This window comes from Myotis davidii, unplaced genomic scaffold (genome assembly GCF_000327345.1).
Source record: "Myotis davidii unplaced genomic scaffold, ASM32734v1 scaffold461, whole genome shotgun sequence".
NCBI lineage: Eukaryota > Metazoa > Chordata > Mammalia > Chiroptera > Vespertilionidae > Myotis > Myotis davidii.
In genome coordinates, this window is record NW_006295825.1 from 2,794,174 (window position 1) to 2,808,890 (window position 14,717).

A 14,717-nucleotide genomic window follows, 5' to 3' on the forward strand; every position below is an offset into this window, starting at 1 on the left:
GCTTAGGCGCTGGGGGCGGGGCTTAGGCGCTGGCTCACCGCTCCCGCCCCAGCAAATCTGATCCCTGGATCGCAGTGCTGAGTTCTTCCACCAAGAGAGCTAAGGGGCAGGAAGGGAGGGGCCAGGGGCTGCTCAGGTTGCTAGAGCCCTTTGAGCTCTGCATAGCTTTATCTAACAGGCTTCTTAAGGAGATGTCGTCTGGATAAAGGTGTCTGCAAACTGAAGCAGGTCTCTGAACAGATTGCAGTAAAGCCTTGCCATGTATTCTTTGGACAACATTTAGTTAATTCAAGAAATATGTATTGAGCATCTACTGTGTGCCTGGCACCGTGCTATACATCTGAGACATAGAAATAAAGAAGCTCCTGGCCCAGTAGGTGCTGCAGGCCATGTAAATGAACTACTCAGCAGGTTCAGTGCTATAATTTGCTGTGCCAGCACAGTAAAAGAGATCATCAATTCTATTTGTTGAAGTCAGGAGGCCTCACAGAAGTGAAACCTCAGTGTCCTAAATCTGGTTGCAAGGAAGTTAGGATTCTCCTCTCAATTGCTGTGGAGTATGTGAAGTGAAACAGGGAAATTATTAAACTCTGAACAAAATTTTCTTGGGACTTAATTCACTGGTTGTCTGGTGAGCCTAAAGACTAAATCAGCTAGATAAGATAAATGGGATAGTTTATTGTGGAATAATTCTTCAGGATAATCCTGACTTTCTTCTCAGTAGAGATGAGGAAAAAACTTGGCATCGCCTTTGACAAAAGATTTAGTTTGTTTCTAACTGCAAATTCCTCAACATCAGGGGTTGGCTCCCTCATAGATCTGTTAGCTGCTGGAAGGCAGGGGCCCTGTCCAAGCCTTGACGCCTACAGACCAAGTCTGGCAAATTAAATACCCAATAAATGTTTGCGATTTGATTGGAGAGATGGATGGATAAGACTCTAACATCAACCTTGTTACTCGCAACCATCAAGGCCACGAATGCCAGAGGACTTAGGATATCCTTTCTAGGATGGTGATCTCCAAGGTCACTATTGGATGCACTAGACACAGGGAAAGCTCTTCTTAGTTGTCTTTGAAGGCAACTGGCAAAAATATTCAGTCTGTAGTGGGGAGTTGTGCTGGCCTAAATTCCTGTAAGATGAGAAAACTAGCCACATCTAACCATCCTTCACTGGGCTCCCAGGCCATCCTGTTTCGCAGCCAGGGAAACTCACTTCCGGCCTAAGGAAGTAAAATCTCCCTTGGAGAAATAACAGTAGGAGTCTCCATGCACACGCTTCTCCAGGACTAGATATCAAGATCTCCTTTCCCCGCCAGAACTGGTTTGGCTCAGTGGATAGAGCGTCCGCCTGCGGACTCAAGGGTCCCGGGTCGGATTCTGGTCAAGGGCATGTACCTTGGTTGCGGGCACATACCCAGTGGGGGGCGTGCAGGAGGCAGCTGATCGATGTTTCTCTCTCATAATGTTTCTGGCTCTCTATCACTCTCCTTTCCTCTCTGTAAAAAATCAATAAAATATATTAAAAAAAAAAAGATCTCCTTTCCCCTACCTTTTCAGGATTCATCTTTAGTCATCCTTAGTCTATAGAGGGCGCTGAGTGAGGAAATCAGTAGTGGATAATTGACCGTTACATGCCGACGCCCTTCCCCGTCGAAGACTACATGTCCCAGAACACAGCTGTCTTCCGAAGAAAACGACCCATACGTCCCAGCATGCATTGCGCCTCACGTGCGGCGAGGAATTTTTTTCTTTCCTCTCCAGTCTCGCGGAAACCGAGCAAAGCATGATGGGGTTTGTGGTCCTTGGGGTTTGCGCCTTTTCCCTTGGTCCCCCGCGCTACTCTCTCCGGACCCGCCCATTCCCTGCTCCCCTGGACACTTAGGTTGGTCTCGGCCCGTTTGGAAACCAGGAAGTTGATAAATCGCGAGGCCCGCCGCGGAAAGACGGCGGCTCGGGTGGGACAGTCGCCAGGGATGGCGGAGCGTGATGATGAAGCGGGTGTCGGGGCTGCTCTCCTCGACGCTGAGCAGGGTCTTGTGGCTCTCGGGCCTCTTTGAGCGGGGAGCTGACCGGCAGCCCCGGATCATGGAAGAGAAAGCGCTAGAGGTTTATGGTAATTAATTTTATCTAGAGCAGTATTTGGCGTTCTACGTGGAGGCTGTGGGTAAACGAGGGCCTCACTTGAGGGCTGGGAGGGGCGACTCGGGCTTTTGCCGGCTCCGCTGGTGAGCGTGGGAAGCGTTTTCTTGGGGGTTTTAAGTCACGCGGCATTATGGGTCTTTCTAGGACCTGGGCTCTTCCTAGACCTGGGCAAGCCAAGTCTGGAAGTCTTCAGCGCTTCATTTCCCTTGTCTGCCCCACGCCCTAGTGGCAGAGCTGGCGCCGACGGTGCTTGTTTAGGAAACAAGCTGGCCTGGGTGCGCTCCTTGAGCCTCTTTCCTATCCCTGATACGCGTTCCTGCTACCATTGAGGGCGCTGGTGTGTGACTGCCAAGTTGGGGACTGGCCCAAGGTCACAGCCACTTCTCTGTACTGCAAAGGCAATAGGCAGAGGTCCCCAAGAGAAGACGACGAGATAGGTTCCTCGTAGCCAGTCTTCGAACTTAACACAGCCAAACCTGGAATGCAAAAAAACAACACCCCCCCCCCACACCCACACCACCACCACCACCACCACCACACACACACTTCTCTTTTTAACCCCTGGGGCCATTTTCATTGTACAGGTGAGGAAACAAAAGTTTAGAGTGGCTACACAACTACCTGGTGGTCACACTGCTAGTACAGGAAATGGGTAGAGCTCATGTCTTCTGATTCCAAATTTTAGTGCACTTTCCACCACTTCACAAGGACCTTATGACTATTCTTTTAGTATTGTTTTTGAAAACTAAAAAGAGTGGATCTAACTAACGTAGAGAGATTTCTGCTGACTGAGGGTAAAGAAAGAACCATAAGAATAAAAATATAATATAGTAAGGATTATAGGCCAGGAGACGGAAGCTCGTGATGGAAATGACCTCTGGAGCTGGTCTAGTTTACCATTGTCCTGCCAGAGGCAGGACCTAATCAACCTTCCTAGATGATTGACAGGAGTGGAATGACCTCCAGGAAACTGATGGATGCTTTTTTGTCCTGCAGGTCTCTATCTACAGTTGCTAGTGACAGCAGGGCACGGGGACACAACTTTGGAAGAGAGAGAGATGATTTTTGTCTTCAAACTTACATTGAGGGGGACATATGTATATATATATATTTATATACATAAATATATATATATAAATATATATGTGAAACAGGGAGATATATATTTATATATATATAATGCAATAGACCTGAGAGATACAGAAATTCAAAGGAAAGAGATACCATTTCTGATTGGGAGATACCATTTCTGATTTGGGATCTGGAAAGACTTTAAGGAGAAAGAATCACTTGAGTTGGGCCTTGAAGAATTAGTAGGATCTGGACATATAAAGGGTAGAGGGCATACTAAACAAGAAACTAGAGCAAAAGGATGGGGGTGAGAAAATGGCATGTTTGGGGAATGGCAGATAGGTGGATAGGATAGAGTTTGTGGTTAAAAGTGGTAGGATCAAAAATTGTTTTAGGTAACAGGTTGGAATTGGATACTGAAGGTTTACATATAAATGATTTTTTTTTGGTATAACAGTTTCTTTAATGACAAAGTCTATATCATAAATGAAGATTTTATATCAGTCCAGAACCATAGAAGAATTTTATTCAGGGGGTAATGTGAGGAGAGCATCATTTCTTTCTTTCTAAAAGAAATAAGTCCAAATCTCCCAAATTACTAGAAAACTGGAGATGTTTAATAAAGGGGGAGATTTAATTTCAGGACTAAGTAGCATATAAAGATTATACTGCATCCTGTATAAACGAGCCTAGGAAAAAGGCCTAGGATGAGGGGCAGCAAAATCCCTTTCAAAAAACCCTGTTTCCCTGAGCTCCGTGATGACACAGCCTTGTGAAGGAGAAGCTGTGTCCTCTTTCCTGCCTCTATTTTCAAATTCTGTTTCTAATCAGGTGATAAGCCCAGGAGTTGCTATGGAGGAAGTAAATATGATTGATGTGTTTTTCCCCAGCTGTATTTCTGATGGCAGGAGTGCTATACTAGTAAATAATAGAACAAAATCTCAGTCTTGAGAACATCAAGCCCATTCTCTGAACTCTCTCTGCTTCTGTCCTTTCTACTTCACCATTTCTCTTTATAATTCTTTTTTTTTTTCTGTGTCTTTCTGTACAGCCTCAGAGTTAGAAGGAAATCTATCCTCTCCCAAGGCCAACCCAGGTTCCCACATCCTTGGTCTCCCTTCTGCTTATTTTACCAGTCTCTCCACATCCCCTCAAATTTTCAGTCTCTCTTCCTCTTTTTTTTAAAAAAATATATTTTATTAATTTTTCACAGAGAGGAAGGGAGAGGGATAGAGAGTTAGAAACATCGATGAGAGAGAAATATCGATCAGCTGCCTCCTGCACACTCCCCACTGGGGATGTGGCCGCAACCAAGGTACATGCCCTTGACCGGAATCGAACTTGGGACCCTTGAGTCCGCAGGCCAACGCTCTATCCACTGAGCCAAACCGGTTAGGGCTCTATTCCTCTTTTTGATCCTTCTCTTTGGACTCTAAAACATACTCAAGTTTCCCTTATCCTTGTCATTGTTCTAGTTTTTTCTAAACCCAATGTCCCTCTTCTGCCCTTCCTTTCCCTGCCAATGTTGTAGAACTACATTTTCAGTTCCCACCCACTTCCCCTTTTGCAAGCTGGCTTCTGCCTTCATCTTTACTGAAACTGCTTTCTTACATTTGATCTCCTAGGTGACAAACAAAGACCTGTTTTTAGCTCTTTGTCCACCTGAATTTTTCTGCAGCATTTGATGTTGTTAACCACCCCTGTCTTCACTTCTCTGCTTCTTGTTTTTCTTCCTCCTGATGCTAAATTAGGTGCTTTCACAGATCTATCCTTGGGTCTCTTACGTTAGTGATTTTCAACCTGGGCTACATATAATAACCTGAAGAATTTCTTAAAATCTCAATGCCTAGGCCAGTGATGGGGAACCTTTTGAGCTCGGCATGTCAGCATTTTGAAAAACCCTAACTTAACTCTGGTGTCGTGTCACATATAGAAATTTTTTGATATTTGCAACCATAGTAAAACAAAGACTTATATTTTTGATATTTATTTTATATATTTAAATGCCATTTAACAAAGAAAAATCAACCAAAAAAATGAGTTCGCGTGTCACCTCTGACACACATGTCATAGGTTCGCCATCACTGGCCTAGGCTATCTGGTGGTAGGGCTCAGATACTAATTTTTTGTTTTTAATCTTTATTGTTGAGAGTATTACAAATATTCCCCTTTCTCACCTCCATAGCCCTCCTTCACCCAGTTCCCACCCCACCCCAGGCCTTCACCACCCTATTGTCTGTGTCCATAGGTAATACATATATCCATATAAGATCTTTAGTTAATCTCTTCCCACCCCTACCCCCCTTCCCTCTGAGATTTGTCAGTCTGTTCCGTGTTTCCATGCCTCTGGTTTTATGTTATCAGTGTAATTTGTTCATTAGATTTCTTGTTTATTTATTTTGATTTTTAGATTCAGTTGTTGATATATGTATTTATTGCCATTTTGTTGTTCATATTTTATTTTTCTTTCTATTAAAGAATACCCTTCAATATTTCGTGTAATACTGGTTTGGTGGTGATGAACTCCTTTAGCTTTTTCTTCTTTTTTTTATTATATATTTTATTGATTTTTTACAGAGAGAAAGGGAGAGGAATAGAGAGTTAGAAACATCAGTGAAAGAGAAACATCGATCAGCTGCCTCCTGCACACCCCCTACTCGGGATGTGCACGCAACCAAGGTACATGCCCTTGACTGGAATCGAACCTGGGACCCTTCAGTCCACAGGCCAACGCTCTATCCACTGAGCCAAACCAGTTAGGTCCTTTAGCTTTTTCTTGTCTGTGAAGCTCTTTATTTGATCTTCAATTCTATATGATAGCTTTGCTGAGTAGAGTAATCTTAGTTGCAGGTCCTTGCTTTGAATATTTCTTGCCACTCCTTCTGGCCTGCAAAGCTTCTGTTGAGAAATCAGCTGACAATCATATGGATGCTCCCTTGTAGATAGGCAGCTGCTTTTTTCTTGCTGCTTTTATGATTCTCTCTTTGTCTTTAACCCTTGGCATTTTAATTATGATGTGTCTTGGTGTCGGCCTCTTTGGGTTCCTCTTATTTGGGACTCTCTGTGCTTCCTGGACTTGTAAATCTATTTTACCGGATAGGGAAGTTTTCTGTCATTATTTCTTCAAATATATATTTTCTTTTTAAAAAATATTTTTATTTCAGAGAGGAGGAAGGAAGAGGGAGAGAGGGATAGAAATATCCTGTATAATAAATGGCTAATATGCAAATTGTCCCCTTGGGAGTTCAACACCTGCTATGACATGCACTGACCACCAGGAGGTGGCGCAGAACAAAGGAAGGCTCTAGCTGGCAGCTGACAGCTGGGGGAAGGAAGGCCCCGGACAGCAGCCGGCAGCTGAAGGAAGCAAGGCCCTGATAGGCCGGCCCTGATTGCCAACCAGGCCTAGGGACCCTACCCATGCACAAATTTCATGCACCAGACCTCTAGTCAATAATGGAAGAGAATCATTGATTGGCTGCCCCCTTCACACCCCATACTGGGGATTGAGCCCCCAACCTGGGCTTGTGACCTGATGCAGAATCGAACTGTGACCTCCTGGTTCAGAGGTCCATGCTCAACCACTGAGCCATGCTGGCTGGGCTTCAAATAGGTTTTCAGTATCTTGCTCTCTCTCTTCTCCTTCTGGTACCCCCATAATGCAAATGTTGGTATGCTTGAGTTATCCCAGAGGCTCCTTACACTATTGTTTGCACTCTGTATCCAGTAGTGTGCTTGCTTCCATTTCTTTCATTTGTGACCTGTTTCTTTGTGTCCACATTTTGGCTGCTTTCCTGTGTTTGTTTTTATGTATTAGGTAGAGCTGCTGTGTCTCCTATGATTGGTAGAGTGGCCTTGTGTAGTAGGTGTCCTGTAGGGATCAGTGGCTCAGCCTCCCCAGTCACCTGAGCTGGACACTCTAGGTGCACCCCTGTGTGGGCTGTGTGCATACTCTTGTAATTGAGCCTTGATTCTGTTGGCGTCACTGGGAGGAATTGCCTCCAATTGGCTGTGAGGACCTGCTGTGATTACAGCAGAAGAGCTGCTGGGCGGGAGACACCCCTATGGAGCAGGACTTGCTTCAGTGGGGCTTTGGTGCTTACTGAGTCTGCCCCTCGAGTGTGTCGCTTGTGATTGTGTAGAATTGTAATCTGTTATAGTCTGAAGTTGTCCACCGGGTGCACTGGCTCTGGGGTCTCCCGGGAGGTGCAAAGTCATCCACTGCCACCTGGCAGGAGCCACAGAGTGTCCAGCATATGGCTGCCACATGTTTAAGGCCCAGAAATGCCCAAGCTGAGGCCAAACTGTCTTGGGCCTCTCATTGATAGGTATGGAGCACACTGATGTCAGCTGCTGCTTGTTTGAGAGATTTAGCAAAGTCTGAAGACTAAGTCAGGATAGGCCATTCATATGGAAAATTTACTACAAGCAGCTTGGGTGGGGCTGCAAATGAATGGGGTGGAGTCTCAGGGAATCAACAAGATGAAGTAAACAGTGTGAGCCAGGCTGATGGAAACTCAGGGCTGCCACTCAGCTCTACTATAGGGGAGGTCTCAGCACAGGAACAATGACCCCTGTGAGCACCCCCATTTGGGAGAAAGCTGCTCCTGAGTTCCTGCCCTGATGCCAGACAATCCAGTTCCTCCCTGGAGCTCAGAGGAAGCAGGACCATATAAGTTTGTGTGCCAGACCTTTAAGAGGAACTGTGTGGGACTCCAGCAACCTGTGGGTTGTCACTCAGCCACAATCCTTGCTGGTTTTTACAGCCCGAAGTTACGGGGACTTCTCTTTCCAGCTCTGGAACCCTGGGCAGGAGGTCTGGTGTGGGCTGGGACCCCTTGCTTCTCACGTGAGGCAGCGGAGCTATTCCTCCCCATTAAAAAAAAGCCACATGTAGGTGTCAGACCAGCCCATTCCCCTACTTCTGCCTCTCCTACCAGTCTTTATGTGCTTTCTTCTTTACTAATCTAGTTGTAGGACTTCCATTCAGCCAGCTTTCAGGTGGTTCTGAATGATGGTTATTCTGTATTTTAGTTGTAATTTTTATGTGGTTGTGGGAGGCGGTAAGTACCACAGTTACCTTTGCTACCATCTTGGTTCTCCTCTTGTTCTTCCATCAGGTTTATTTTTTTTTAAAGGATTCCTGGTGGTACCATTGTTCAGCCAAGGTTGAAAACTACGGTTCTACTCATTCTTTCTTGTGAATTTCATAGGCTCAACAACCGCTCTAGCCTGATGCTCTCTCTTAAACCTTATGTCAAGCACGTGCTTACTGGAATGTACCACTGGTTTGCTTCTGAAGCAAAATCATGTATAAAATTAAAACTATTCGCCCCAGCCCCCAGATTTATTTCTGTGTTCGCTGTAGTTTTATTCTATCAGTGTTCTCCCAGACACTTACACTTAAAATATGAGTCATCGCCCTGGTGGGGTGGCTCAGTTGATTGAGGCATCCTCCCATGTATCAAAAAGGTTGCAGGTTTGATTCCCCATCAGGGCACATACATAGGTTTCGAGTTCAATCCACATATGAGAGGCAACCAACTGATACCTCTCCCTCTCTCTCTCTCTTTCTCTCTCTCTCTCTCTCTCTCTCTCGCTCTCTCTCGCTCTCTCTCTCTCTCTCTCTCTCTCGCTCTCTCTCGCTCTCTCTCTCTCTCTCTCTCTCTCGCTCTCTCTCTCTCTCTCTCTCATTAATAAACATATCCTTGGGTGAGGATTTAAAAGAAAAATCGGAGTCATGTTCCTTTTCTCCCTTTCCTTCCCTTCTACATTTAACCAGTTGTCAAATTCTTCCTCTGTCTATCACCATTGTTATATGCCTGTTTTAGGCCCAACTTTTTCACCTGGTATCCCTGACTCTGCTCTTTAGTTCTGTGCCTATCAGCTAGTGGATGAGTTACCAATTGACAGTGTAATGCTGTCCATGTCACTCCGTCGTTCAAAACCTCCTGAAGTCATCCTGTTGTCTATAGTGATCCCAAAAGATCCTTCATGGTTTGGCCCAAACTCTCATATCTCTTCATTTACTGGTATGCTGGGTTCCAGACAAACTAAATTTCTGCTTCTTTACTTTCTTTCACCTTAAATATTGACTATTGAAATGTTACCTATTTTTATTTTTATTTTAAAATTATTTTTTGTCAGATACAAGCAAAAGTTTATTTAGAAAGTCACAGAGGTAGAAGAAGTGAGCTGTGGAAGAAGTGTGTCAGCTGAGCTGTGTGGGCTCAAGGAACAAGTTACAGAGGCAAAAGAAGGGCCCTTAGAGCTTAGGAGAGAGGGGTAAGGAAAATGTGCCTGGGGGGAGGAAGGGGCTAGGAAAAGGCTTGACGTGCTCCATAGAGAGAGCCGCTGAAATATTACCCGTTTTAAAGGCCTAATTCAGATTCCACTTCCATAAGTCCTGATGTTAAATTCTCCTAAGCTAAAGTTATTTCTTCCTCTTGAGTTTCTGTAACGCTTTCCCCATTCTTATATTCTCACTTCAATGTTGAATCCAAGACACTGAAATGATCTAATAACCAGGAAAAGTTTTCTCAAAAAGAAAGTGGTAGTGGAAATTTCTGTCAGAAATATGGGGACTTGCTCTAGTATTTGCTTGCCTTAAATATAAAGAAGAGTGTGCTTTTTGACTAAGACTGGCAAAATCATCCATATTTAGAATATTCATGTTTTTACATAATACCTTGTCTGTGATGATTCTTTAGATTTGATTCGAACTATTCGGGACCCAGAGAAGCCCAATACTTTGGAAGAACTGGAAGTGGTAACGGAAAGTTGTGTGGAGGTTCAGGAGATAAATGAAGAGGACTATTTGGTTATTATCAGGTTCACGCCAACAGTACCTCATTGCTCTTTGGCAACTCTTATTGGTAAGCTTTTATATATATACATATACACTAGAGGCCCGGTGCACGAAAATTTGTGCACTAGGGGGGTGTGGGGGGGTCCCCTCAGCCCAGCCTGTGCCCTCTCACAGTCCGGGACCCCTTGGGGGATGTCCAACTGAAGGTTTAGGCCTGCTCCCCGGGGGAATTGGGCCTAAGCTGGCCTTCAGACATCCTCTGGCGACCCGGGAGCCCTTGGGGGATGTCTGACTAACGGCTTAGGCCCGCTCCCCCCCGGGCCTAAGCTGTTAGTCGGACATCCTTAGCGCTTTTGCGGAGTCAGGAGAGGCTCCTGCCACTGCCGTTGTGCTGGCCAGCCATGAGCTGGCTTCTGGCTGAGCGGTGCTCCCCTCTAGAAGCACACTGACCATCAGGAGCCAGCTCCTGTGTTGAGCGTCTGCCCCCTGGTGGTCAGTGTGCATCATAGCGACCAGTCGTTCCTGGTTGTTCCACGGTTAGGGTCAATTTGCATATTACCCTTTCATTTTATAGGATTTTTAAATTCTGAATTATTCTAGCTGATATTGACCCAAAGTAGCAATTAGCATGATGTGTCGTAACTTTATGGTATACAGAGTATCGAACCTGCAACCTAGCTATGTGCCCTGACTGGGAGTCGAAACCACAACCTTTTTGGTGTATAGGTTGTTGCTCCAACCAACTGATCCACTTGGCCAGGGCTTCATTTCTTATTTTGAGGTGGGGGAGAAGTGGAACATTGGCACTGAGGGTCTGTTCCATGCCCAGTTTTATTTATTTATTTTTAAAAAATTTATTTTATTGATTTTCTATAGAGAGGAAGGGAGAGGGATAGAGAGTTTAGAAACCTCGATGAGAGAGAAACACCGATCAGCTGCCTCCTGCACACTCCCCACTGGGGATGTGCCCGTAACCAAGGTACATGCCCTTGACCAGAATCGAACCTGGGACCTTTGAGTCCACAGGCCAACGCTCTATCCGCTGAGCCAAACTGGCTAGGGCCCAAGCCCAGTTTTAATTTACAAATTAAAATTTTTAATTTACTGAAAAAATTAGAGAACCGTGTCTTGGCATTGGGGTGATAAACTGCACTTCAGAGGAACTTGTTATAGGTAATCAACTTTGTACCTTGTAGGCATAGACTAGGATTGCAACTTTGAGAGCTTTCTTGTGCTCCTTTTTAAGTGCCTCTTGTTTTTAAATTTTTATGTAGCCTGACCTGTTGTGGGCATTCAGTAGAGTTTAAGGAGTGAATTGACTTTTGTTTGAAGGCAAATTGATAATAGAAAGGTCCTGGGCTTTGTAGTGGTCTTGAGTTCCAATCCCAACTCTGCCACTTGGTTAGTTCATTGACCTTGGGCAAGTTACATTGTGACCTTGGTTTCATAATTTGTAGAGTGGAATTGATAATATTTAGCTTACTGGATTATCATAAGGAATATGTAAAACTATATCTATATTAAAGTTGCTAGCATGGTGTGAGGTTCAGTGGAGACCTACAATGGATTGAGCCAAAGCTGTTTTCAGCTACTGTATTATATGGAGATGCCTAAGCACAGGTGTATGCTTTTTCAAGAACTAGTAAGATGGGATAATTGGGGCTTTTTTTTTTCCTTCCACAGGACTGTGCTTAAGAGTAAAACTTCAGCGGTGTTTACCATTTAAACATAAGGTAAGGAAGATTTTTGTTGTTGTTTTATAAGTTTTATTGAGATTTTATTCAAATTATAAAATTCACTTGTGTAAAGTGTACAGTTTAATAGTTTTTAGTATATTCACTGAATTGTGCAAAATCACTATTAATTTTGGAGCATTATCATCATCCCAGTGAGAAACCCTGTACTGATAGCATTCTCCATTTCTCCCAAACTCTCCCCCATCCCTAGACAGCCACTGATCTACTTTTTATCTCTAGATTTGCCTATTCTGGATGCTTCATTTAAATGGAATTATATAATTTGTGGTCTTTTAAGACTGGCTTCTTTCTCATGAAATAATATTTTTCAAGACCCTCACCAGGTAGCTCAGTTTGGGTAGAGCATCATCCCGATACACCAAGTTTGTGAGTTCAATCTCAGTCAGGGCACATATAAGAATTATCCAATGAATGCATAAATAAATGGAACAACAAATCAATGTTTCTCTCTTTCTCTCCAAAATCAATAAAGAAAATAAAAACAAATATTTTCAGAATTTATCTATGTCGTAATATGTATCAGTATTTCATTTCTTTTTATAGCCTTATACTATTCCATTATGTGGGTATACCACATGCTATTTATTGTTTATCAGTTGGTAGACATTCGGGCAGTTCCCACTTTTCATCTATTATGAATAATCTGCTATGAACATTTGTGTACAAGTTTATGTGTGGTCATATGTTCCCATTTGTTTTCCACCTAAGGAGTAAAATTAGTGGATCATATGGTAACTCTATAGTTAACCTTTGAGGAACTGCCAGACTGTTTTCCACAGCTGTTCTACCATTTCACATTTCCAAAAGCAGTTCTGATTTTTCCACATCCTCACCAATACTTGTCTTTTTCATTATAGCTATCTTACTGGGTTGAAGTGAGAGGTCATTGAGGTTTTGATATGCATTTCCCTGGTAGCTAATAATGTTGAATATTTTTTCATGTGCCAAAAATTTTAAACCAGGTAAAAGTCACATAAAAAGGGCCACAAGAAACCTCTCAAGAGCTCCTACACGGAGCCACATTCCTTGGCCCTCCCACCCCCTCCCTCGGCCCCCTTGCCCCCCTGGGGGTGGGGGGAAATCCATCCCAAATCACTGGAACTCGAGGGAGGTTTCCTCACACCCTCAGGGCCCGAGGGAGGTTTCCTCGAACCCTCAGGGAGATGAGCTTTCAACAGTTCCCTCTTCCCCTGTCCCCTCCCCTGCTCCCACCCCCTTCTCCGAGTGCAGGTCCCTTTAAGGCGACAGCGCCTTCTCTGGCGCCTTCTTTGGTGCCTTCTCCAGGTCAGACGACCAGCAGCGACCACGAGGGCATGGCGGACACCGAGAGCATGGCCGACGCGGACCTGTTTATGGAATGTGAGGAGGAGGAGCTGGAGCCATGGCAGAAAATCAGTGATGTCATTGAGGATTCTGAAGTTGAAGACGATAATTCAGTGGATAAGACGACTACAGTTTCTGTGAGCCAGGAGCCAGTCTCAGCTCCAGTGCCCATCGCTCTCTATGCTTCTGTTGTTAAGCACAGCGGGGCACAGAACAAAGACGGCACAAAGAGGACTCTTGTCAGACTAATTGTCGAGGACAATCCCCAAATAAAGCGTCGTCGTCGATATAATATGCCTGATGACCAAGAATTGCCACCATATGTTTCTCCATCCGAGAGAAGGCGACAGCGTCTACAGAATATGTCTGAAGAAGAACGATTGGCACAACGTACCTCTGAAGCCGAGAGAAGCCGGCGTCGTCGACAGAATATGTCTGAAGAACAACGATTGGCACAACGTACCTCTGCAGCCGAAAGAAAGCGACGTCGTCTACAGAATATGTCTGAAGAACAGCGATTGGCACAACGTACCTCTGAAGCTGAAAGAAGCCGGCGTCGTCGACAGATGATGTCTGAAGAGCAACGGTTGGCACTACGTAACTCTGCAGCTGAAAGAAAGCGACAACGTCTACAGAATATGTCTGAAGAACAACGATTGGCACAACGTACCTCTGAAGCCGAAAGAAGCCGGCGTCGTCGACAGAAAATGTATGAAGAACAGTCATCAACAAGTACTACCAGTACTGATAGGAACTGCCTTCATAGCGAAAATGAGGTAAATGAGGATGCAGTTAGCGAACACAGTTGTGGTGGAATGTAACACATGTGGTGTTACATGTCAGTTTTGCCTATCCCTAAATTCCTCCGACGAAATGGAGTTATATGTTGCTTTCTCTCGAGTTCGAAGAGCGTATGACGTTAAAGTTGTAAATACTTCATCGCAAGGGAAATTAGTCAAGCACTCTGAAAGTGTTTTTACTTTTAATGTGGTATACAGGGAGATATTAGAATAAGTTTAATCAATTTATCAGTCACTGTTTTTATTGATGTTTTTTATATCATGTTTTTGTTGTTTTTTATCTTTTTGTTGTTTTCATGTCTTTGTTGTTATATCAGCAATATTAAAATATTTCTTCTAATTAATTTTCTCCCAATGTGCATGAATCTGTGCACCAGGCCACTAGTATTGAGATATTTATAGGTGAAGTGATATGATCTAGAACTTGTTTCAGAATAATATGGGCACCAGTAAGTGGGTAGAAGGTATAAATGAAACATGATTGGCTAATTATTGAAACTCAGTAATGGTACATGGGATTCATCATAGTGTTCTATTTTTATATATATTTTAACTTTCCTATAATCAAACATTTAAATTAAAAAGTATATATGTAGTTAGTAAGTTGCCCGTATAGTTATCATAGATAAAACTTGTTGGAATTTTTTATCTGTCAACCTCTGTAATCACTACTCTGCTGGCCTAGTAACTGTCAGGGTCTAGTCCACTATTGGGCTCTCAGTGTCTCAGAGACTGTGGGACAAACCACTGGTGGCCCATTAATAGCTGCCTGTATACCTACTCTGCTGGTTTTGCTCTGTAGCTAACTGCAGTGA

At 44.0% G+C, this 14,717-nt stretch overlaps 1 protein-coding gene across 4 annotated transcripts in view; it reads left to right on the top strand.

The window, feature by feature from the left end:
* Positions 1–1,761: 1,761 nt before the first annotated feature.
* Positions 1,762–14,717, top strand: part of FAM96A (family with sequence similarity 96 member A) — a 23,074-nt gene continuing 10,118 nt past the window's right edge. Inside the window, exons 1-4 of one of the 4 annotated variants that reach the window (XM_015568524.1) lie at positions 1,822–2,114; positions 9,925–10,089; positions 11,706–11,755; positions 13,010–13,542. In XM_015568524.1, the coding sequence (XP_015424010.1) occupies positions 1,988–2,114; positions 9,925–10,089; positions 11,706–11,755; positions 13,010–13,243 (576 nt within the window). In that variant the 5' untranslated portion in view covers positions 1,822–1,987 and the 3' untranslated portion in view covers positions 13,244–13,542. Of the gene's footprint in view, positions 2,115–9,924; positions 10,090–11,705; positions 11,756–13,009; positions 13,879–14,717 lie in introns of those variants that run through there. The other 3 variants (XM_015568525.1, XM_006770788.2, XM_015568526.1) reach the window with 3 other exon arrangements.